Raw genomic sequence first — 26,661 nt, 5'->3', positions numbered from 1 at the left:
ATTAATTTTCTCTCTATTTGTTATCTTCTGCTAGTATTCCAAATGTTCATAAATTGTGCTCCTTGTCTCAAAAGTCTCTGAATCCCTGTTCATTTTTATATGGCTTTTTTATTTTTCTCTTCAATGCAGGAATTTCTATTTTACTTTCAACTTCACTACTTTCCTCTATCATTTCCCATCTGTTTGTAAGCAGATGCTATGACTCTCATTACAGATACTATTTTCAGTTCTTTAATTGGCATTTCATTTCTTTTTGTTTAATTTTCATAGTCACTAATTTCTTGTTAAGATTTCTGGAAAGGTAGCAGAATACAACAGTTACTAATATGGCATTATGTAAAAATGTGGATGTATAACTGATGTGATTCTGCAATCTGTATTTGGGGTAAAAATGGGAGATCATAACCCACTTTAATCTAATGTATGAAATATGATATGTCAAGAGCTTTGTAATGTTTTAAACAACCAATAAAAAAAGATTTCTCATTGTACTATCTATTTTGAACATCTTTTACTTTATTTAAATATGCTTTTAGGTAATTATACCTTAAAATCTCTATTAATTCCAACAACTGGCTCATCTCAAGAGTCTTTTTCCACTGATTGTATTATTTTCTGGGTCAAACTTCCTGGCTTCTTTACATATTTATGCATTTGTAATTATTTGTTAGGTATTGTAGATGGTGTCTTATGAATTGTGATTTTTTAAAAAAATAAAATATAGAAACTTATTTTGACAGGTAAAAGTATGTCAGCCTTAAATTTTTGTTGAATCATATTCATTTTGGTTGGTGTAGCGTTTGCTTTTGAGCATGACTTTTACTCTTAGAAAATAGCTTTGTGGACTCTTATTGGAATACTTGAGGTGCTCAGCTCAGTCTTTTCTTTAGCTTTGCCATATCTTCTGTATCATGTAACTTCTACTTTATGTGGCAAAACAATCACCATTTACTTCTCAGTCAAAAGCTGACAATATCTACTGAGCCTTGCTAACACATCCCAAAACTTGGCCAAGAGGTGAATAAATCTCCTGTGGCATCCTGATCTCCGGCCACTGCACAGCTCCCACTTTTCTAGCACTCCACCCTGCAAATCACATCTACTTCTGCAACTTTCAACTGCTGCTTCATCCCTAGCTTGGTGTGATATTTCTGTTCAATAAGGCTCCACCAGACTGCAAAGCAGCAGAAACCACCCTCAGGCAGAAACTAGATTATTCATCTGTCTCACTTTTCTGAAGGATCAATGTTCTATAATGCCTGTTGTTCAATACTTGCAACCAGCTGCGTCATATATTTTGTCTAAGTTTATAGTTATTTTCAGCAGTAGGGAAAATTTAGTACTTGTTACACTGCCATGGAAAGAACTAGATGTCCTTAGTATTTGTTGACTTTTGATTCAGGTCATTTGAGGTGTTACCTCCTGTGCAAGTGCTTCAGGTAGAATTGGATGTTTCTTCTTCCAGACACTCACCCCTTCTGTTATTTTACTGTGTTGCCATTATTTGTTTGCAAGTTAATTTGAGCAGTATGCTATTTATGAATTCATATAATCATGACTTTACTTCTTTGCATTTGTTTTTCCTAGTACATCACTATATACTTTAAGGGTTTGATAAAGTTATTGAATAAGTGAAGAATTATTTTGCCTCTCTCTCTAAATTGCAGCTGCAATAGCAGTTCTTCTTTTTACTGTTTACCTCTGGCTTCACTTATGTCTAGACTCAGTATAAGCACAGAAATCTTCAAATATTATACAGAAAACTCTATGGTTACTGAAATGACTGGAAAGCTGCTAATAAAACTATTAAGATGAGTTGCACAATAATTACTTAATTTCCTACTCCTGGAATTCTCCCAACAGAAGTTGCCAGCCAATAATATAATTTAAGAGTCTCTGGGTAAAAGGACATTTTTTCTACCAATAATGATAATGAAATTTTAAATCATTATAGTGTGACTCAAAATATAATGTAATGAAATATGTGTGTATGCATAATGCAGAAAGAATACATAATATTGTCAGCTAAACCTCAAACTATGATATTTTCATTCGTTTATCTAAGTACTGAAACATTTTTATTTGGCTTTGATGAAAATGGGACTTTAGAAATGAAATTTCTAAGTGATGGGAGGGGAGCGGAGAGGAGAGGAAGGGGGAAAAGGAAGGACAGCAGAATAAAATAGACATTATTATTGCTGAATGTATATACGTGACTGCATGACCAATGTGATTCTGCAACCTGTACACTCAGAAAAATGAGAAATTATACCCCATCTGATTCAAATGTATGATATGTCAAGATCATTTTACTGTCATGTGTAACTACCAAAAATAAATTAAAAAAGAAATGAAATTTCTAAAAATTTCTTTTTTTCCAGAAATAGTTACTAATTCAAGAAAATGTAATTTGTGAAAATAAATGATTTTTTTTCCAAATGTAAGATAGGTAGATTTCTGTTTAAGATTAGCTACCTTCATTACCAATTAATCTAATTCATTGTTGAATGACTCTTTCACATTCATAATTTTAGATCCACATGCATACACATACCTCAATGTTTTTGGGCCCTGTGTTTTCCCTCGTCTCGGGTAGAAAAGAGCCTTTAATGAACACTGGAGAAGGTTCTACAGTGTCCATGCTTCCACTTCTTTTGTTGTCGTCTTTTTGCATGATGTCAGTTGAGAAGGATGGATGTACAGGGGGAAGGTTACCTTCAAATCCTATATGGTAGTTAGGATTTTCATTTTCCAGTACTCTTTGTGGATTAATTTTATCCAAACTAGTGGATGATGGAGTTAAAATATTGCATTTGGAATCCTCAACAACATGGTATTTTCCTATGGAGTTTTCCCAGGAGCTGTCTTTATTCATGATTTGAGGTTTTGGTAGCACAGAAGCACTAAAACCAATAGCTGATGTTTTCCCAACTTGATTCCAGGAGAATTCAGGGATTTCAGAAGTGAATTCATTCAAGCATATTTGGTGTGTTCTATCCAATGAATGCCTTTTTGTTTCCTGGTTTGGTACATTGGACACAAAAAATGTGTTTTCTTCAATTTCATTCTGATAGAATGGAATTTTATTACTGATCTCATCTGCTAGGTGATCAAAACCCAGAGGGACCTGTCTAGAAGGCATGGGTTGGATTACAAGGTGAAATTCTTGCTGTTCAGACTGCTCTTCATCTGAACCATTAGGCTTTGGATCTGTTTGCCAATTATATGCCATTCTTTATGTAACAGAAAATTTACTGGACTCTGAATATCTCTTTAATGATATTATAAAATAAGGTAGAAATCTTCCTAGAAAAAATCATAAAAGGAAATAAAAAACCATTGTTAGTTACCAATAAAGGATTTTACAAGAAATAAATATGATGAATAAATATATAGAAGTGTTTTGTAGTTTTTTCTTGGCAAGAGGAATCATTTCTTGAGGACTACAAAATTGTATCAGGGCTCTGAGGATTATGAATTTGAGAAAGAATATTGATTTTGGATGGACTCATACAACTCCTATGATAGAAAAATAAGTCCATCTCAATTATGATTAGAGTTTCATGACTGTATCCAAAGTCAATTTCCCTCTTTTGACTCATTTTCCCACCGAAATAAGTATTTCCTTCTGTACTCAATCATCTATAAGTGTGTTGACCTGCTCCCCCCACCCCTTTTATTAACTAAAGGCTTTTCTTAATTAGCAACTACCCTATCCCAGGACATAAACTTAACTTTTTTCTCCCCTTTATAACTGAATATCTTAAAATGGTTGGCTAGGCTCTTTGCTCCCTAAAGCTCTTTAAATAATCGCAAACTCTTATTCATATCTCTGAAACTACTTCCATTAAGTTCATTAATGAGTGTCATAGCATTAAATTCAAGGGTTATTGTGTCTCTTTTTAACTTAGTCTCTCAGCGACATTTGATACCACTCACCATTACTTCTTGCTTTAAAATGTCTTGCTTTCTTAACTTCAATTCTCTATGACTCTGTACTCAGTCTCTCCTAGTTTGCTCTTTCTTGAACATGCTGTGCCTATTAAGTATTTCCATCTGAGTCTTTTCTGAACCTGTTCTCCTCTCAAGTATTCTCTGACTGCAAGTTATTTCTTACCTTCTGTGGCTTAAATGATTATCTCTTTGACAGTAACTCCAGTCTAGACCACTCTTATTACCAACTCAGCACTTTTATTTGGATTTTTAAAAATTTCCAAATGAAAGCCTGAAACTTAAATTATAACTCATCCCAAACCTGCTCCTAGTCCAATGTTCACTGTGACAGAAAGTTATCCAACTATTTGAGCAACCAGAAACCAAGGTTTCATCTTTGAATCTTCCTTCCTCTTTATTCTGCTATATCCAATAAACCACCAATCCTGTAGGGAGTACCACATAAATACATCTGGGTTCTTTCTCCTCATCTCTGTCTACCACTGCCCAATTCTAGTTGAAACCTTTCATCTTCTTACTTGAAATAATGTATTGTTTCTGAAACTGCTTCTGCACTTTCTATGATTCATTCTTATGTCCTCAATTCATTTGTTTTCCACATTGTAATGCTGTATTAGGACTCTATCCAATACCTCCCCTGTTTATAGCTTTTCAGTGGTATCCTAGAGTTTGAGAATAATGGTCATAGTTCCTCAGGTGACTTGGAAGGTCCTTAATGTCTTGGCCCTGTATTGATTGCTGGCTCACATTATGTTACTCAATTGCATTCTCTGCTCTGAATTCCAGGTCTTCCCTTGCCCCTTAGATGGACTCTCTATTTCACATTTGACAGCATTCATTTGGGATCTCATGCTGGACACTCATCTTCTTGCCTGGATAATTTTTTCTCATTTTCAGGGTTTAGTTGAAATATCACTTCTTTAAAGAAATATCCTCTGAATGCCCAGAGATTGAGCTGACATATTTGGGAAAGAATCTTAAATAATTCATGAGTTACACAGATATATTATTATCTAGTTAAAATTTCCTTTTGAAGAATTGACAATTTTTATTCTCTGTTTGTAATGAAAACTGTTTTCATTCAAACAAAATAGGTTCCTTTATCTGCCTGTCTTGGAACTCAGATTTTTAAGCAGATGTGTCTTCAATTTTGACAATCATACCCAAGGAATGTTCTGTTCTTCCTTAACCTGACCTACTCCTTAGATTATTATGGTATTTATACCAAATTTTTTGTGGTTTCAAAACTTTAACATTTGAGGGTTTAAAAATTATTTTTGAAAATTTTATACAGCTATAAAAGAAGTCTTTAAATAAGGCACCAGTGGTCTGATGATGAAATTAAAGTCTCATATCATTAATAACGATGATGGTAATGATATCTGACATTTTTTGAGCATGTACTCTGTGCTAATGCTTTCTAAATACTTGCATGGTTATGTGTTTTATTTATTTCTCAACTTATACTGTCAGATCCAAAATATTATTACCACCACTGAACAAATGAGAAAAGTGAAGCACAAAATGTTGAGTCAATTTACATAAGGTTTGAGAGTTTGTGTTCACAGATTTAACTTAAACAGAGAGTGAAGGGAGGCACAAGGGTGAATCTTCCACATTAACATCACATCTAGAGTATTCTGAATTTTGGTCTGGAACAGTGTAGACTCAGCTTAAATGATCTTGACTACAAAGAGTTGAAAATATTGTTAACAAATTTAAAATTTTTTTAAAGTATTTATTACAGTAAACTCAAAAATGGGTTAGAAGGCTGTGTGAAAAATTTCATTATCATGAGATAAAGGAGAATAAGGTATGCTTTTTCATATTGAAAATGTAATAAAAATAGAAACTCTTCCAAGATCCATTTTTTAATGTTAAATTTGGTGATTTTAAGTGATTTCTAGTAATTTTAATATACTTTTTACCATCATAATCTAGAAGTTTTGAATATTTCTTTGTTTGTAAAAAAAATATTTAGTGCCAGACAGAATATACCTTTACTCTGCATTATGAAGCCATGTATAAAATAATTCAAAGTCATAGAATTTGACTTTGAAGCCGACGCAAGCAAACATGCAGTTTAGCAGCATTTGTGGCAAAATCAAGCGGACATTGTTATCAGTCTCCAATTTAAGGAAGACTCTGCAGCGTTATAGAAAATATGTGAATTTGGCAGACTGATGTTTCCTCAAATATTTTCACATTTTAATCTCTGGAAACTGAATATGTTAAGTAACATGATTAAAGGAATTTAAGCTTGCAAATGAAATGAAATTTCCTAATAAACTGTCTTTCAATAATTTTTTTGGTGGACCTGTGTAGTCCCACACAGGCAGAATCTATCAGGGTGATGTGATGAGAGAGGGATTGAATCCACTTGTACTTGCTTTGAGGAGAGAAGAAGAGAGCCTGGAGCCAAAGAATGTGAACAGCCTGTGGAAGCTGGAAAGAGATAGGAAACAGGATCTCCCCTGGACCCTGCAGAAAGGAATGCATCCCTTACAACCTCTTGATTTTAACACAGTTACACTCATGTTGGAGTGCTCACTTATAGAAGTATAAAATAACAAATCTGTGTTTTTTGTTTTAAGTTACAAAGAGTGTGATAATTTATTGTAGCAGATAAAAAAATGAATACAATATGCAAATGAGAGGCTACTTCCTAAATTGATTGGAAAAGCAGGGAGCAGACCAAGAATGGACATACATACATATATAGCCCTCTAGTCCTTGGAAAATTCAGTTAAGTTCAACCAGGGATATTTAAAAGGTGTTATTTGTAATGACAACTCCTTAGTGCACTGATTGCTTATAGCCTTCTATTCGGTTCAACTTGCAAGAGATCATTTTTTTTTTTATTGAGGGTTAATTATTTGTGTGGCCTCAAAGAGAAAGTACACTCAAAGTTAGGCACCTAACAAAAGAAGGGCAGCCCCTGGCAGCTGCTTCTATTTCCTAAATCTACAAAGGTGTAAATATAACCAAAATAGTCCTAGTGTTCAAAATAGGAACACAAATGTTTGTTTTGCAAAAGAACAAAGAATAGAAAGGGCCTTTCTAAAAATGTTTAGTCTTTTTTTAAAAATTTTTTATTGTTGGTTATTCAAAACATTACATAGTTCTTGATATATCATATTTCAACCTTTGATTCAAGTGGGTTATGAGCTCCCATTTTTACCCCATATACAGATTGCAGAATCACATCAGTTACACATCCATTGATTTACATATTGCCATACTAGTGTCTGTTGTGTTCTGCTGCCTTTCCTATCCTCTACTATCCCCGCTCCCCTCCCCTCCCCTCCCCTCTTCTCTCTCTGCCCCCTCTACTGTCATTCATTTGTCCCCCTTGTATTATTTTTCCCTTTCCCCTCACTTCCTCTTGTATGTACTTTTGTGTAACCCTGAGGGTCTCCTTCCATTTCCATGCAATTTCCCTTCTCTCTCCCTTTCCCTTCCACCTCTCATCCTTGTTTAATGTTAATCTTCTTCTCATGCTCTTCAACCCTACTCTGTTCTTAGTTACTCTCCTTATATCAAAGAAGACATTTGGCATTTGTTTTTTAGGGATTGGCTAGCTTCACTTAGCATAATCTGCTCTAATGCCATCCATTTCCCTGCAAATTCTATGATTTTTGTCATTTTTTAATGCAGAGTAATACTCCATTGTATAAATGCCACATTTTTTTTATCCATTCGTCTATTGAAGGGCATCTAGGTTGGTTCCACAGTCTTGCTATTGTGAATTGTGCTGCTATGAACATCGATGTAGCAGTGTCCCTGTAGCAAGCTCTTTTTAGGTCTTTAGGGAATAGACCAAGAAGGGGAATAGCTGGGTCAAATGGTGGCTCCATTCCCAGCTTTCCAAGAAATCTCCATACTGCTTTCCAAATTGGCTGCACCAATCTGCAGTCCCACCAGCAATGTACAAGTGTACCCTTTTCCCCACATCCTCGCCAGCACTTGTTGTTGTTTGACTTCCTAATGCCTGCCAATCTTACTGGAGTGACATGGTATCTTAGGGTGGTTTTGATTTGCATTTCTCTGACAGCTAGAGATGGTGAGCATTTTTTCATGTACTTGTTGATTGATTGTATGTCCTCCTCTGAGAAGTGTCTGTTCAGGTCCTTGGCCCATTTGTTGATTGGGTTGTTTGTTATTTTATTGTCTAATTTTTTGAGTTCTTTGTATACTCTGGATATTAGGGCTCTATCTGAAGTGTGAGGAGTAAAGATTTGTTCCCAGGATGTAGGCTCTCTATTTACCTCTCTTATTGTTTCTTTTGCTGAGAAAAAACTTTTTAGTTTGAGTAAGTCCCATTTGTTGATTCTAGTTATTAACTTTTGTGCTATGGGTGTCCTATTGAGGAATTTGGAGCCCGACCCCACAGTATGTAGATCGTAGCCAACTTTTTCTTCTATCAGACGGCGTGTCTCTGATTTGATATCAAGCTCCTTGATCCATTTTGAATTCAATTTTGTGCATGGCAAGAGAAAGGGATTCAGTTTCATTTTGTTGCATATGGATTTCCAGTTTTCCCAGCACCATTTGTTGAAGATGCTATCCTTCCTCCATTGCATGCTTTTAGCCCCTTTATCAAATATAAGGTAGTTGTAGTTTTGTGGATTGGTTTCTGTGTCCTCTATTCGGTACCATTGGTCCACCCGCCTGTTTTGGTACGAGTACCATGCTGTTTTTGTTACTATTGCTCTGTAGTATAGTTTGAAGTCTGGTATCCCTATACCGCCTGATTCACACTTCCTGCTTAGCATTGTTTTTGCTATTCTGGGTCTTTTATTTTTCCATATGAATTTCATGATTGCTTTCTCTATTTCTACAAGAAATGCCGTTGGGATTTTGATTGGCATTGCATTAAACCTATAGAGAACTTTTGGTAATATCGCCATTTTGATGATGTTAGTTCTGCCTATTCATGAACAGGGTATATTTTTCCATCTTCTAAGATCTTCTTCTATTTCTCCCTTTAGGGTTCTGTAGTTTTCATTGTATAAGTCTTTCACCTCTTTTGTTAGGTTGATTGCCAAGTATTTTATTTTTTTTGAAGATATTGTGAATGGAGTGGTTGTCCTCATTTCCATTTCAGAGGATTTGTCGCTGATATACAGGAATGCCTTTGATTTATGCGTGTTGATTTTATATCCTGCCACTTTGCTGAATTCATTTATTAGCTCTAATAGTTTCTTTGTAGACCCTTTTGGGTCTGCTAGGTATAGAATCATGTCATCAGCAAATAGTGATAATTTAAGTTCTTCTTTTCCTATTTTTATGCCTTTCATTTCTTTCATCTGTCTAATTGCTCTGGCCAGTGTTTCGAGAACTATGTTGAACAGAAGTGGTGAGAGAGGGCATCCCTGTCTTGTTCCAGATTTTAGAGGGAATGCCTTCAATTTTTCTCCATTCAGAATGATGCTAGCCTGAGGCTTAGCATAGATTGCTTTTACAATATTGAGGTATGTTCCTGTTATCCCTAGTTTTTCTAGAGTTTTGAACATAAAGGGATGCTGTACTTTGTTGAATGCTTTTTCCGCATCTATCGAGATAATCATATGGTTCTTATTTTTAAGTCTATTGATGTGGTGAATAACATTTATTGATTTCCGTATATTGAACCAGCCTTGCATCCCAGGGATGAATCCTACTTGATCATGGTGCACAATTTTTTTGATATGTTTTTGTATCCGACTCGCCAGAATTTTATTGAGGATTTTTGCATCTAGGTTCATTAGAGATATTGGTTTGTAGTTTTCTTTCTTTGAAGTATCTTTGTCTGGTTTAGGTATCAGGGTGATGTTGGCCTCGTAGAATGAATTTGGAAGTTCTCCCTCTTTTTCTATTTCCTGAAGTAGCTTGAAAAGTATTGGTATTAGTTCCTCTTTAAAGGTTTTGTAAAACTCTGCTGTATACCCATCCGGTCCTGGGCTTTTCTTAGTTGGTAGTCTTTTGATGGTTTCTTCTATTTCCTCAATTGATATTGGTCTGTTTAGGTTGTCTATATCTTCCTGACTCAATCTGGGCAGATCTTATGACTTAAGAAATTTATCGATGCCTTCACTATCTTCTAATTTATTGGAGTATAAGGATTCAAAATAATTTTTGATTATCTTCTGTATTTCTGAAGTGTCTGTTGTGATATTGCCTTTTTCATCCCGTATGCTAGTAATTTGAGTTCTCTCTCTTCTTCTTTTTTGCTAGCATGGCTAAGGGTCTGTCGATTTTGTTTATTTTTTCAAGGAACCAACTTTTAGTTTTGTCAATTTTTTCAATTGTTTCTTTTGTTTCGATTTCATTAATTTCAGCTCTGATTTTAATTATTTCTTGCCTTCTACTTCTTTTGCTGTTGTTTTGCTCTTCTTTTTCAAGGATTTTGAGATGAAGTATGAGATCATTTATTTGTTGTTTTTTTTCTTTCTTTAAGGAATGAACTCCACGCAATGAATTTTCCTCTTAGAACTGCTTTCAATGTGTCCCATTGATTCCAATATGTTGTGTCTGTGTTTTCATTTATCTCTAAGAATTTTTTAATTTCCTCCTTGATGTCTTCTATAACCCATTGATCATTCAGTAACCTATTGTTCATTCTCCAAGTGATGTATGCTTTTTTCTTTCCTTCTTTTATCGTTGATTTTCAGTTTCATTCCATTATGATCAGATAAGATGCATGGTATTATCTCTACTCCTTTATATTGTCTAAGAGTTTCCCTGTGACATAATATGTGATCTATTTTTGAGAAGGATCCATGTGCTGCTGAGAAAAAAGTGTAACTGCTTGATGTTGGGTGGTATATTCTATATATGTCAATTAAGTCTAGGTTATTAATTGTGTTATTGAGTTCTATAGTTTCCTTATTCAACTTTTGTTTGGAAGATCTGTCCATTGGTGAGAGAGGTGTGTTGAAGTCTCCCATAATTATTGTATGGTGGTCTATTAGATTCTTGAACTTGAGAAGAGTTTGTTTGATGAACATCGCTGCACCATTGTTAGGGGAATATATATTTATGATTGTTATGTCTTGTTGGTGTATGGTTCCCTTGAGCAGTATGTAGTGTCCCTCTTTATCCCTTTTGATTAACTTTGGCTTGAAATCTATTTTATTTGATATGAGTATGGACACACCTGCTTGTTTCCGAAGTCCATATGAGTGATATGATTTTTCCCAACCTTTCACCTTCAGCCTATGTATGTCTGTTCCTATCAAATGCGTCTCCTGTAGGCAGCATATTGTTGGGTCTTGTTTTGTGATCCATTCTACTAGCCTGTGTCTCTTAATTGGTGAGTTTAAGCCATTAACATTTAGGGTTATTATTGAGATATGGGTTGTTCTTCCAGACATATTTGTTTATTTATGCTACTAAACATGGTTTGTTTTCCTCTTTGATTATTTTCCCCCCTTTACTGTCCTACCTCCCACTGTTGGTTTTCATTGTTATTTTCCATTTCCTCCTCCTGTAATGTTTTGCTGAGGATGTTTTGAAGAGATGGTTTTCTAGCTGCAAATTCTTTTAACTTTTGTTTATTGTGGAAGGTTTTAATTTCATCTTCCGTCCTGAAGCTTAATTTCGCTGGATACACAATTCTTGGTTGGAACCCATTTTCTTTCAGTGTTTGAAATATGTTATTCCAGGATCTTCTAGCTTTCAGAGTCTGTGTTGAAAGATCAGCTGTTATCCTGATTGGCTTACCCCTAAATGTGATCTGCTTCCTTTCTCTTGTAGCTTTTAAAATTCTCTCCTTATTCTGTATGTTGGGCATCTTCATTATAATGTGTCTAGGTGTGGGTCTCTTATGATTTTGCACATTCGGCGTCCTGTAGGCTTCTAGGATTTGGGATTCTGTCTCATTCTTCAAGTCTGGGAAGTTTTCTCGTATTATTTCATTGAATAGATTGCTCATTCCTTTGGTTTGAAACTCTGTCCCTTCCTGTATCCCAATGACTCTTAAATTTGGTCTCTTGATGTTATCCCATATTTCTTGGATGTTCTGCTCATGGTTTCTTAACAGTCTTGCTGAGCTGTCTATGTTCTTTTCAAGTTGAAATACTTTGTCTTCATTGTCTGATGTTCTATCTTCTAAGTGTTCTACTCTGCTGGTAGTATTCTCAATTGAGTTTTTAAGTTGGTTTATTGCTTCCTGCATTTCTAGGATTTCTGTTTGTTTGTTTTTTATAACCTCTATCTCCCTGTATAGTTGATCTTTTGCTTCTTGGATTTGTTTATATAATTCATTGTTGAAGTGATCTTTCATTGTCTGATTTTGCTGTCTGATGTCTTCCTTGAGACTCCAGATCATCTGAAGCATGTATATCCTGAATTCTTTATCTGACATTCCATCTGCTGCAGCTATTACCTCTTCTAACGTTGAGTTGACCTGCATTGCTTGTGGTCCTTTCTTTCCTTGTCTCTTCATACTGTTCGCGTTTCTTTCTGCTTGGTGAAACTTTGTGCTATTGAATTTTCCCCCTATATATTTATATTGGTCTTGTATAGTTGCAAAGTCTCCCTCGCAGGCGCGGGCGGCGGCTCTGCCCCTTCTCCAATTGGGGCAATGTGCCTACCACGCCGGCAGGCCGCTGGGCCTGTTCTGCCGGTCGGTAGCAGGTCCGCCTACTTTGCAGGCGCGGGCGGCGGCTCTGTCCCTCTGCGGGCCGCTAGGCTTGTTCTGTCAGTGGTCGCAGTTCTGCCTACTTTGCAGGCGCAGGCAGCGGCACTGCCCCTCTGCAGGCCTCTGGGGCTGTTCTGCCGGTGGGTGGCAGGTCCGCCTACCTTGCAGGCGCGGGGGCGGGGGGCGGCTCTACCCTTCCGCAGGCCACTGGGCCTGTTCTGTTTGTCGGTTGCAGGTCTGGCCTGTTCTGTTGGTGGTCACAGTTCCGCCTAACTTGCATGCGTGGGGGGGGGTGGCGGCTCTGCCTCTCAGCAGGCCGCTGCTCCTGTTCTGCCGGTGGGTCGCAGACCTGCCTACCTTGTTGGAGTGGTTGGAAGCTCTGCCCCTCCGCGGGCCACTGGGCCTTTTCTGTTGGTGATCACAGTTCCGCCTACCTGGCAGGCGCGGGGGGTGGGGGGCGGCTCTGCCCCTGAGTAGGCTGCTGGGCCTGTTCTGTGGGTGGTCACAGTTACATCTACCTTGCCGGCGCAGGGGGAAGGGGCGGCTCTGCCTCTCAGCAGGCCACTGCTCCTGTTCTGCCGGTGGGTCGCAGGCCCGCCTACCTTGCCGGTGTGGTTGGCAGCTCTGCCCCTCCGCGGGCCACTGGGCCTTTTCTGTCGGTGATTACAGTTCCGCCTACCTGGCAGGCACAGGGGGTGGGGGGCGGCTCTGCTCCTCAGTAGGCCGCTGGGCCTGTTCTGTGGGTGGTCACAGTTCCATCTACCTTGCCAGCGCAGGGGGAGAGGGTAAAAATGTTTAGTCTTGATCCCCAAAGTTCTGGCTACAAACAGGAAAGAGAAGAGAAGATAATAGAGGGAACACATTATGGGACTGAAGAAAATCGTCTTCATTTTGGATGAATTTCAGGCAGAGAAAATTTACCGTTTTTAGAATATGTATAAATGTCATGTGAAATAAAAGCTGTGCTGACACAGGACTTGTCAAAGTCTAATCAAGCAGAACCATCCATATTTTCAGCAAGATGGAGGGAAAATTTATAGTTATGGCAGTTAACCAATGTTTGAGAATACTAGGTGGTGGAAAATTGATCTGAAATTCCCAAGTCTCTTCATCTGATGATCCAAGTGTATGTATCATCATACAGAGACAAAACTCCTCAGATATTAGCCACATACAACTCTGACTTGCCTTAGCCCAAATTGGTGTATAAATAGAGCAAAGCAGAAATATATATATATATATATATATATATATATATATATATATATATATATGACTATATATAATTTTTATACATATAATTTGTAGTTCATATATATATAATTTGTAGCTCATATATATAATTTGTAGTTCATATATATAGTAGTTCATCCATACATATAATAAGTAATTTGTATATATTTTAATTATTTATATTACCTTACTTTTTAATTTCTAATTTAGAATTGAGTGATAATATAAACATTCAGTATATTTAGACTCCCTGATATTATTTTTTAACTAAGCAAAGATAAAAGATGCTTGGAGAAACAACAATTTTCAAAAAATTGCCATTTTACAGGAATAATAAATATTTTCTTAATCAAATTTTATCCTATAGAAACCCCACTTCCTGTTAGAATACCCAATGCTTCTTATATTTGGACAATTTGAAGTTCTCACTTATTTTTATTTTGTGAGAGATACTGGCCTGAATAAATCCACTTATTTATTTAAACATCTACTTACAAATTTAGAGATTTATTTATTTAGTAGCTTTTTAAAATATATTATGTCAAGGTCTTTGCAAAGTAGTGGGAATACAAAAATGATAAAAATGATAATACAAGATGAAGCTCTTGCCTTCAAGTAGTTCATAGACACAAATTTATAATACAGTACAATGTGAGATTCATGTTAGAGGACACAGGGTCTATTTTGTGGAATTTGAAATAAAATACTACTAAGCTTATTTTCCCTTAGAAAAAGCTGAAGTAAAATTGTTGAAGAACACAGTTACAGTTTATATATTAGCTATGTTTTTGTTTAGAAGGTGCATTATGTCAGAGATAATCTGTGCACATCATTGAAACCTGTTTTCAAGAATGTTTTGATTTCTAGGATGTTTTAAATTCTCACACCTCAACATCATAAAGCAGTTGAAATGGTAATTAATCCTATTCCTTTGAGTATGTCTTAGGAGTAAACAGACAAAGATAAGACAGCTTCCAGCTTCCATGGAACTGCTTTGGTGGAATGATGACTGGGAAGGAAGCCTCTTCAGGGGAGCTGGGGGCATAATGCTGACCCTGGTGGGAGGAGGCCCACAGCCTGGACCCTGATGACCCTTGAAATATGACACTTGCAGGGCTGCATTAAGCATGGCCTAGAAATACTCTGGAAATAACCAGTAGTGCTTCACTAATTGTCAGAAAATCTGTCCCAAAGAGAATTCCAGGACAATGTGAGCTTTTAAGTGATGAGAAGCAGCTGTGGCCACTGTTTTCTTTGTCTACTGTGACCAGGATATAGGCCCCTTGACCTACTTACGTCTGTTATTGAGTGTTCTCTTGATAATGGATGAGTGAATTAGAGAATTATTTTCAATAATTTATGTGGTGCTCAAAGGAATCTATTTTTAAAGCAATAAGCAATAGCATTAGGAAAAGAAGACTGTAATTTATAAAGGTGAGTTTGGTAAGGTTTCAAGAACAGAAGATTCTTTGTCTTAATTGAAAGAAAAGCAGTAGTTCTGCAGATGGAATTAAGAAGTAGAAGAGAAGGCCATTGAGTTGTTTTCCATAGGGAGAATATTCATTCTGCAAGGACAAACATAAATGTAAAAGGGAAGAAAACCAGGCATAGGAAAAAAGGGAGATAAAGATATAGAATACAGGAGGAGACAGATAAAGCAAATGAAAGAAAGATGAAGATGTGAGAAGATGCTGCATTAAACATAGTCCTAGGTATTGAGTTAGAGCAGTAAAAAAAAAAAGGCCAACATGGTTTTATAACCCAATTAAAGAAATAATTTCATCAGAAATTTTTTCTTACACTATAAGAAAATGGAGTGATATACATAAGATGCTTAAGAGAAGAAAATTGAACAAGATCCTAAAATCAAAATTCCTCAAACTTCCATACCTCAGATTCAGGGAATATAGCTCACGCAGATTCATCACCAATAAACTACTAGAGAATAATCTTCATAGAAACAAAGTAACAAAGATGCACCAACACAAAAACTGTTGGTGCATGTGTTTGTCCATTTTCTATTGCTAATAACCAATACTTCAGATTGGGTAAGTTATAAAAAAAAGGCTTATTTTGGCTTATGGATTTAGACATGCAAGATCTAGGGGCCTCCTCTCATGATGGACTTGTTGGCAGAGTCTCAGGCAGTGGGGGGCATTACACAACAAGAAAAAGGCAGTGTGGTGTGTCTGTGTGTCTCTTCCCTCTTCTTATAAACCACTAGGATTTAATCATGGGACTCCATCCTACAAATATCTACTCTCAATCACTTCCCAAAGGCTGCACTTCTAGCCACCACAGTTGGTTGTTTCTGCCCCTTTAATATTGCATAATGAGGATTAAATTTCAACACCATGAAGCCCTAGGGGATACACAAACCATATCCAAACCATATCCAAGCCATAGGTATATGCCTGAATATATACATATTTTCTTAGATAACTGAGATACTTGAAAGAGATGATGAAGATAGCTGAATATGGTTATATGCACTGACAATGCAGACAGTTCAACTTTAAGGAACGGTAAAGAAATGAAGAGAAACATTTGTTTTGGAAAATGCTTTTTATTAATCATATGAATGGTTGCAGTAGAATGGTTATATTCTGAATATTTTGTTTGCAATGTCAGATAAAATAAATGAATGATTATAGCACCCCACTTCCCTTAAGAACCATTCTTTGTAGCAAAAAATTAGAACTTTCCTTTGGTATGTGGGGCATGGAAGAATTTACAGCTTGCATTGGAGTCTTGCAAAGGAACAGAGTCCAGGGGGACAGCCCAGTTTCCTGCTAGGAGAAAGGTTTGGGAGGGTGAATGAAATCACCAATGAAATTTTGTACAGATTATAACTCAGCTGGAAAAAATAACAACCATGATATTTCCTACTTGTTGCAATTTTCTGTCACTTTGCTTATTTTGAGAAGATATAGACTGTGAAATATTAGTTAAGCAAAGTAGCTATAACTCTTAAAACTGTATTTTACATTTAATTTACATATATTTTTAAAAAGTAACCTTAGGCATATCAAAGTTATATTTCTAGAAAAGGAGACCATTCTTTAAAATGATTTATATTTACAAAAGCATTGCATATTTTCATTATAAATTAGCAGCAATAGATTGCTCTCTGTCATTTTTAAACTATCTAGAGTTACAGTAAAGCCACAAATAGTTGCTGTATAACTGGGCCAAATTTCACAGGATCCTGGTTCAAAATTATTTGGACTATTTTGACCATTAAATTTTATCTGACCCAGAAGCTAAACCCTTAAATATTTTCTTGAAAAGTAATAACAGTCTTTGGGTCACATTTAATGTTATTCTCAAGTTTCCACTTAATTCCATGAAATGAAATTAAAATTTCAGATCCACATAAGTCTTAGATAACAGGGTTATAGAGAAAATAGATGAGCTTAGACTATTTCCATGTAACTTGAGTATCATTGTTAAATATTAACATATTGATAAATTTTTCCATGCATGAAAAAGACTACCCTTATTTTTGTAAATATTTGCCTAAGAATGTAAGTAGCAGAAAAAAAATAATTCAATAAGAATTTATTCTTTGGGGAACTCTAATATGTATCTGAAATCAAAGTGGTAAATAGTTCTATCTCATAAACTAAATTGTGTTATATGGTAATGTCTTCCCAAGACATGGTTGGAGAATTTTGTGGCTGAGCAAATCTTAGGGGATGGTAATGCTGCATTCCTACTGTTTACTCATGCAGGAGAGGAGAGGAAAAGAGAGGAAAGAGGGTCTCCCAATCACATGGTATTGATCATTATTTCTAGAGATAGACACATGTTCATGTTTTTCACTAAACTTAAATTCATAAGTGAATTAAATATGCAAAACATCAAAACAGAAAGATATATCTACTTTATGATGTTTAATATTAATAGAATTGCCACAAGGTATAGATTCTCACAACCAAAGTTTCAACCCTATCTTTGATAAAGTTGTTATGACAAATGTCAAATTTTACTAGAAATCTTTTAAAAAGCAAGTGTAGGAAAACACAATAATAAGATGAATGTGTTGGTCATGTTAATGTTTCTAAGGCCACTTACCAGTACGCTAGATGATATATACAATGGTGAATTTCTTTCTAAAAATTATGGCTAGTATGTATGGTTTTAATGTACATTTTGTTTTCACTATTTAAGACAGGTATCTGGAAGTCACATGTCATATGATTCACTTTATAGGAAATACAATAGGAACATGTATGAAAATCAACAGAGCAAGAGAATTAGAATGCAAATATTGAATGAAAGACTGGAGGATAGGAACACAAATTAAAAAAAAAACTAAAAAGCTTATATATTATAAAAAAACAAAAGCTGGTGGAAGAGGCTCAGGTTGGTGACTGAGTTTAGTTCCCTAAACTTGGAATCATCATCATCATTATTACCAGGGTTTTTAAGATCAATCCAATTGTCTTTATTTAGAATGGTGTCTGATTGGCAATATGTGACTTGCTTATGAAATATTTTTAAAAGAAAAAAAAACCCACCTATAAGTTTACACTGCCAGTTGCAAAGGCACAACCATTCAGCCAACCCATTTCTTAGCATAGGTGAAGTCAAAGAAGATGGAGCAGAAATGGAAGAAGCACAGGCGTGCTCTCTCTCTCTCTCTCTCTCTCTCTCTCTCTCTCTCTCACACACACACACACACACACACACACACACACACACACACACACACTCAGTGACTGGCACTTACTTTATCATCTGAAGGAACTCAAATTCTTCAATCTGAAAAACAGCAAGAGATGACTGATTTTGTGCTACTGGCTGATTGATTGGGAGATCTGGGTTCTGATCACTTCTTTCCTTGTCCCTCTGCTGAAATGCAAAATCTTTCACTAGCAGCCAGGGCCACTTTACCACCACCCTCTCTTTCTCATTCTTTCTAAGACTAAGATTTTCATTAATTAAAATGTTATGCATTTAGTTTGCATTACTTGTGAATAGAAATAAGTATTGGGGATGTAAATGAAAAGAAAGTGCCCTGAGAAAATAAAGAAATAGACCACTTCCCAGGAGATAAAAACTGTGTTTTTCAGAATTTCCTAGAATATGCTTATCATCTCAAAGCAGTCAACCAAACAATGGAAGCAGTATAGATGAAGCCCAGAATTTAGAGAAATTAAGTGACTCTTAGTGACCAGAAAACTGATAAAGTCTATTCACGTTTACTGTTTCTCTAGATGAAAATCTGAGAAACACTTTCTAATAGCAACCAGGTGAACTCTGAAAGGAACCAGAATAAGCTATAGGGAAAGTTAAAAAAAAAAAAAAGTCAGTCCAGACTTAGACTTTATCTTTAAAGACTAATTGCTTTAAGACAATGGAGCAACATCTACACAGTTCTGAAGGTAAACATGTTTTATACCAAGCATTCATTTTGACTTTTATACATGAGAAACTAAAACAATTTGAATAAATGTAAGTGCTCAGAAATCTTTGAATCCACCCAATGAGAAATTACATAGTTGACAAAATTTTACTGAAAACAAGAACTCAAGAATTAGGGAAAAAGAAAAAAAAATTATTAAAAAAATAAAAGTTATGTTCTTAGTCTAAATAATTATTGAAAATATAATATAAAAATGACTCAACATTAAGAAGCCAGGTGAAAAATTCCCAGAACATTGAAAGGCTTGTGAAATTTTCTGTTTTACAAAAGGAAAGGGGAATAAACTGTTTCCTTTCACCACTGATTAAAATAAAAAAGCTATTCATAGAGTATTTAAGTATTACAGAGATATTAATTGAAGAAAATAGCTTATAATATTCAAATCACTAAAAGAATCAAAATTTGACATCTAGTAAGCATCTGGAAAATAGGAAATTTAAAATTGTTTAAGAACAGAAAACAGAGTATAATCAATGGCTTCTAATTGTAAGTAGTTAATTGGATCAAAAATCTTACCCAAATGTATAATTTTCAATTGTGCAGTTTTTGCAAAAAAAAAAAAAAAACACATGAAAAGTATCAAAGGAAAAAGTAAAGCCAAATATATTACTTAAATGCTCACCCCCTGCTCAGATACACACAGACAGTGACAAAATGAATTGGGACAAGCTTTCTGACAATAGAATACAAGGCAAAAGGCTTAATTAAGGACATTTTATTGAAATTTCTAAAGAGGTTATGATGAACTAGGGATTTTATCAAATTATATAATTATGTATCAAATTTGAATTAGTAAAAACTTCTGTGATTTTATAACCAACTTTATTAATATTCAATTTTATATTTATGCTTTGTTTTCCTTTGTCATGTGTTAGATTGATTCCTCTAATAAACAGTTCATCAATAAGCAATACCAGAAAAATATTTTTACATTCAATTTTGTATTCATTTGTGATTTCTTAAATGAAGAACTACAAATGAAAAAATATAGTAAAAATTCATTTTTGCATGTTAATATTCAATTTTTACTACATGACTTCTCATTTAAGTTAGGAATATTACTTCTATCATGTCATTTTAAGAATTATACCTAATATACTAAGATAAATGAGGGTAAACCAGTGGAAATGACTATCAGTATTTATAGTCATATATATGTATATGTTAAACTCAGAAGAATGTGTTAAATCCTTTGAATATATGGGTACACAATATTTAAGCATAAGGTATAAAATCATAAAAATATTAATACACTTTGGAAGAATTCACGAATTTCATTTCACACACTTAAAAAGGAAGTTGGATTAAAATTGTTAAATTCTATTGGGATCAAAATATCTAAAATATGAAACCATTAAAACCATCTTCATCAGCTTTCCTAAACCACTGTGAAACACAAGCTGATGTTCTGTGACTGTAAGATCATCACATTACAAGAAATTGTCATGAAATGGCTCAAATATGATCTAGAAATTCTGAGTTACTGAAAGGTAAGCATGATCTTTTTTTTTAACTATAGAAAAACATAGAGGTTTTACTGTGCTTTTTGAATGCATAGTAGGCTTTGTAAAGTATGAAGAGTGAAGTGCAGTATGTGGTGTTTGTAAAGCTATTACTCAAGGTATATTTTGAAATGCTTTTGTTACAGTCAGGACTTTTGTTCACAAATGGCAGAAGTCAATGCCAAGAGAATATGATATGAAGTAGGGAGCCAACAGTCAAAACTAAGCCTCTTTTTCTCTTTTTGGAGAGAAAAAGATAATAGGCTTCTCTGTAAATTTACTGGCTCCTTAATTTTCTATCGCAAAAATGGGATTTTCCTCCAAGAATGGAGATCATGGATAAAGGTTTCTAGGAAACATTTCTGCATGCATAGCAAATTAGGGAGGAATCTGCTTGACCTGGCTGGGGTCCTGTGCATATTTCTTGATTAAACCACAGGGGTTAAGCAACAGGCAGAGGGCTAAGTATTAGGATTGGCCTAGACTGGATCATGCACCTATTCCTATGTTCATTATCAGGAGAATAAAAGCCCAGGCAAACTGCACCTCTTCTAGCCAAACTCTTTATTATCTGAAAGAAATGTTAATAAGAAAAAATAATATAATCTCGAAAATGTTGAATAAGAACAAAAGTATTATTTAATATTTACATTTGTTAACACATACTGACTTCTTAGAATATGTCAGGCATTGACCTAAGTCCTTTATATTTTTAATTTATTTAATCCTTATTACAAAACTTAATCCTCATGAAAATTTTATGAATGGGCATTACTAATATCTTCAGTTTAGAAAAAAACTGAGTTATAAAGAATGTAAGCATCTTATAGAATTCACATAGCTAGAAAGAAAAAGAGTTGGGATCAATTTATTTTTATAAAAGTTGTATTATAAAAGATCAGTTCAATAATCCATTTCTGATGCCAGAAAGTTATGATATAATCTTTTGTCCAACTAATACTAAAAGAAATTCTTCATTGGTTATGACATGTAAACTCAAAGCACCATATGAAAAATTAAATATATTTTATTGATTTCTTGAATAGATGAGCAAACCAAGTATTACACTTTCAAACTGTATGTCATTTAGGTATTTTAAATCTTAATTTTTATTTTTTCACCACTTCAAGCTTTATGATAAGAGAAGTAGTATTTGTATTATCCTTTTGTTCATTTAACCAAGAAAAACTCTTTGGTGATTCTTAAGTAGAGGTTTAAAAATAATTTGAAAGGGCAAAGAAAATTAATACAAACGGGAAAAGCAGACTTTACTATAATGGATTGGTTTTAATTACCAAAAAGACCAGCTATATAAAGTTCACATGAAAGGCATAAGAAATGTCATCTCTATTATGTTTCCTTCTCTGTCTCAAATATAAGGAAAAAAATTACAGCTTTTAATGTGTTCTCCTTTTTAAGGTAGTAAGTCCTTGTGTCCTCTTATTCACAGGATAAACATTTATCAAACAGAGAAACAGGGTTTCTGTGCCAAAGCCTGAGCTAGATACTATAGAGACGAGAGTGACTGTCACAGTCATGAACTTTCTCTTATAGTGCTCAAAGTCTTGAAGATGATACAGATATTTTTAGCAAGTGATTGTGAATATTGCGTTTGTGTTAGAAAAAGAGACTTATTTTGCACTTCATCAATTCTAAGACTGTGAAAATAATGGGCTTCAAAGTAGTATCAGGGTGACTAATCATGGCAAATTTTATCTAAGAAGGTCCATTATTCTTACATAAGTTTGAGTTTGAGACAAAGACAGAATCCTCCTGAGAACAGGCTTTACTAAGGCTGATTGGGTGCACGCGCGCACGTGTGTGTGTGTGTGTGTGTATTGTCTTGAGCTATGTGTGTGTGGGCATGTGAAATTATTCCATTTTAGTTCCATAAACTTGCATAAGTTGAAAGCTTATGCGAAACTGGAAAACAGCCAGGACATATCTGAGAAACTTCAACCAGATCCCAAATGGTCAGAGTACAGATCAAGATCAAAGAAAATTTTTCCACTAAATTTTGCAGAGAAGGCTCTTCTTAAGATTGACTATACAGTCATATATTTATACATACAAATATATGGAAACACATGCACATATTACAACAACAAATAGCTAACTACTTTGATACTATGCAGAACATCATCATGAAAACCCTCATTAAGTTCTCAAAATAACTGTGAAAAAGGGTTGTGAGAGAATCAGTGTTCAGATGCTTTGTATGTGCTTTGGAGCAAGCCATTAATCTGGCAAAGAAGGAAAAAGTGGTGACACCATCTCAGTCAGCTGAAGATGGGTAAATGCTATGTCAAGCCCATTAGAACCTGCCAATCGGCCTTCACTGGGAGCCAAGAGAGTATATCTTTCCTTCCATGAGCAGATTTATCAAGGTAGAGTGTCGGCAAGGAATTATTCAGAAATAGCAAGTCATTCTGAATCCAGGATGACGGCACCAGACAATTTCTTGGATTTCAGCTTTACACAAAATCCTTCAAAAGGTAGAAGACACAAAAAAGAAAAAAAAATCACTGCTATTCAAAGATGCACACTAATGAGAGAGCAATGAGAATGAACTCTCTGCAAAACATTACAACCTGAGGGGAAAATCAGTATGACCGAGGCAAAGAATCAGATGAAGAATGTGAGCAAAAGTCTTTCAGGGCGTGGAAAAAAAATATGTTCTCATGAATAAAGCTGGAAGAGTTTATCTCCAGAATATGATCATTAAAGGAAAATTTTGAAGAATATACTTAGAAAGGTAGAAAAATGATCCCAGGGAATGTCTGAAGAGAAGGAAGGGTACTTGGTAAATATGTGGCTGATTCTAAAATCATATTGTATGTATAGACAATAACGGTTCCTATTTGGAGAGCAAAGTAAATTAGATGTAATTAAACCTGAGGCCAAAAGACTGTATTAATGAGGGTGGGGTATCCAACGTTAAAAGTGATTTATATTGTCCAGGAAGAAGTACAGGTAGACACAGCTTTAGATTTCTGAATAATGCATGTTAAAAGTTTTAGATTTAACTATTAATAGGTTTATATTTAACTATTAATATTAGCTGCCAATAGTAAGAGAAGGGAAAATTAAAAAAAAATCCCTCAAATCAAGTTGGAAGGACTTAAAGGGGAGGTGTAAAAAGGCCCTGACCTCAGTCAGCTGAAAACCAATGCCTACCTTGTCGTATAGAGAATGAAATAAAACATTCTCTAAGATAGAGGAATGAAAACGTCTATCAGAAACACATAAAAATAAACTATCTGGGTATATCATAAAAATCTATAAATTGATGTGTAAAAAAGAAAAAAAGTGGGGGTTATTAGAGATCTATTAGAAACAAAAAGATAGATTGCTTAAAATTAAAAATAAAGATATTCCAGATAATTATTAACAATAGCAACATCAATAATATGCTGATGTAGTTATTACAGACAAATCAGGCTTACAGCAAAAAGAAAAAATATAGGAAAAGAGGAATAATTTATAGAGGAAAAGATTCAATTTGTCTTCAAAATATAGCATCACTTTATAGTGCTACAAGGAGGAACTGAAAAATGTACCATTTTCATGGAATAATATAAATCTCACATCATTTCATTTATTGATAGACAAAAGTATCGTTATATAGAATATTTTAAAAATTCTTTTAACAAGCTGTAGTTTAGTAAACACATATAGAATACTGAAATTTTATATCCTAAGGGGAATATTTATTTATTAATTTTTTAAATATTTGGCTATATATTATATAATATTTTTGACTACTTTTAACATACTCAAAGGGCAGTACACAGACTGCTGTTGATGCATTTAAAAATTTTAAAAAATAAAATAATTTACACAAGAATTCATATGTTTTTAAATATCAATACTAACTCACAATTTATGTTTTTAAACTTCAGTAGTAACTCACAAAGGGAAAAAATTTGGAAAAATTTAGAAATTAAAATGAAGTTTCTAGGAAAAAAATACATCTTTTTGTCTAAATGCAAAGATATATATTCTTATTCTGAAGCTGAAATTAATTGTTGAAAATATTCCAGCCAACAGAAAAATCATAATTAATAATTGAAAAATACACAAATTGTGTCATAAAAGAACTATTTCTGAAAGCTTATGGTTAAAATGGATTTATGCCTAAATAATTGCAATGATTCAACTTTTACTATGATAATCTGTGTCCTGTTTTATCAGTCCATAAATTTGGAAAAATAGTAATAAAATTTAATTAGAAATACATGAAATAGTTTTCTACATAGGAAATTAGTATTTTGTCACTTTTTTCTAAGCTCTTAAGAGAATATTCTACTGTTTTTTGCTCACTTGAAGAGGGATTTCACTCAACCAACATATTCCCAGCTTTGATGAAAAAAATCATAAAATCACAGCCTAGGGCAATGGCAATGGAAACACATGAGTTTGTTAGTCAGTGACTCAGTGAGGACTCATCTACTTTATATGACCATTTTCTAGAAGAGGTAGATGAAACTGTCTCATTCTTTACCACCTCAATCATGGTTCTAATTCCTTATGCTCAGTTCACAGACTGGCTTCCCTCCTGGCCCAAATGGCAGGTGGACATGCGAGGAGGAAGAGCAGCATGTCATAGAAAGAGGCCTTGAGTCAAAAGAAGAATATTTGATTAAATCAGAGCTCTTAATGATGTTATTAATGACATGATGGTTGTGTGTTCTTTAACCCCTCTTTCGGCCTTCACTGGGAGCCAAGAGAGTATATCTTTCCTTGATATACAAGTTTACATTAGAAGACACATTTTTAAAAATTAACACTACATACAATCACATGTTAGGATTAGTTTTAAAGAGTGATGTTTATCTAATTTCTGTCTTCATTCCTATATATCAGAAACACAATTATTTGCCAGGTAAGAAATAAGAGGCCAATTGGGAAACATCCTAAGAATGAAACAACACTCTATTGAAGAGGCAGAAGAAAGGTCAGTGCAGGAGCCCAGAATGGAGTAACAGAATAGAATTAGAACAGCCACGGTTCTCCAGAAGCAATTGTTACCTGTTTGGAGCCTATATGCCAAGATACTACTTCCACTGAACAAAGGATCCAGTCTATAGACTAATGGTACTTCAAAACTAAAAAGAATGTGCTTAAAGAATTCTACCAGTAGACAGAACTGAAATTAGCTCAAGATTGTGAAAGTGAGCGATTAGATGATGATATGGATAATATGATATCAATGAAATCTATGGGGTCAATGACTAACCAGCCTGAGAAAAGGAGGTAAGAAAGGGGAGAGGGAAGAAGAGAAATAAATCAGTTCTTCAGAAAAGATCTATCTTCCAGTTGTAGACTAGGAATATTTACAGGCCAAAATATTGCACAGACTTACTCATATTTTAAACTCATCTATCATTTCTGTTTTCACACTATGATTAAAAAGTTACTTTCTCACAATCATACATTTGAGTTGAATTTATCTGCCTATGTAGTTAGTTAAATACAGAAAATATTTGGTTTGAATCACTTACCTGAAGCATACATCTTCCTGAAGTGACACATGATCTTACTCTGTTCAGGAGTCAAATGTGCTCATACAAGCTAAAACACTTCTATTTCAAGGGAACATGATGTTTCCTCTGGAAACTATTATTCCTGTTTGGCAGGTTTGGCATGTTCAGGGATCTATTTTTCATCAAACCCTGGAGGGTTATATGGAAAAAATTGTTTTGCACTGGCAATATGAATACGGGACCTGAGCCAAATTAGCTTCTCTGTGCTAAGCAGAATTTGTGCTAAATGGTACTGCATAACAATACACAAAAGAAATATATTTTTGAAAAATATGTGAGGTGGCCACATATTTCCTCGAATTATGCTTGCTCATGTTTTGCATAGGAATGTTGGAGTGGTTGGGAGTAAGGAAGCCAGTGTCTCAATTTCCA

General features: G+C 34.7%; 1 protein-coding gene across 3 annotated transcripts in view; it reads right to left on the bottom strand.

The window, feature by feature from the left end:
• Positions 1-26,337, bottom strand: part of Pik3c2g (phosphatidylinositol-4-phosphate 3-kinase catalytic subunit type 2 gamma) — a 385,322-nt gene extending 358,985 nt beyond the window's left edge. The window contains exons 1-3 of one of the 3 annotated variants that reach the window (XM_058576230.1): positions 26,248-26,328; positions 18,546-18,577; positions 2,555-3,306 (exon numbers count right to left, since the gene is read on the bottom strand). In XM_058576230.1, the coding sequence (XP_058432213.1) occupies positions 2,555-3,232 (678 nt within the window). In that variant the 5' untranslated portion in view covers positions 3,233-3,306; positions 18,546-18,577; positions 26,248-26,328. Of the gene's footprint in view, positions 1-2,554; positions 3,307-18,545; positions 18,578-26,247 lie in introns of those variants that run through there. The other 2 variants (XM_058576231.1, XM_058576232.1) reach the window with 2 other exon arrangements.
• Positions 26,338-26,661: the final 324 nt, after the last annotated feature.

The sequence above is a fragment of the Marmota monax genome, unplaced genomic scaffold (assembly GCF_021218885.2).
Source record: "Marmota monax isolate L192 unplaced genomic scaffold, Marmota_monax_Labrador192_F-V1.1 WCK01_AAM20220418_F8-fsc00012, whole genome shotgun sequence".
In the NCBI taxonomy this organism is placed as follows: Eukaryota; Metazoa; Chordata; class Mammalia; order Rodentia; family Sciuridae; genus Marmota; species Marmota monax.
The sequence above is the reverse complement of the archived record's forward strand: the minus strand, read 5'-3'. Positions and strand labels throughout refer to the sequence as shown.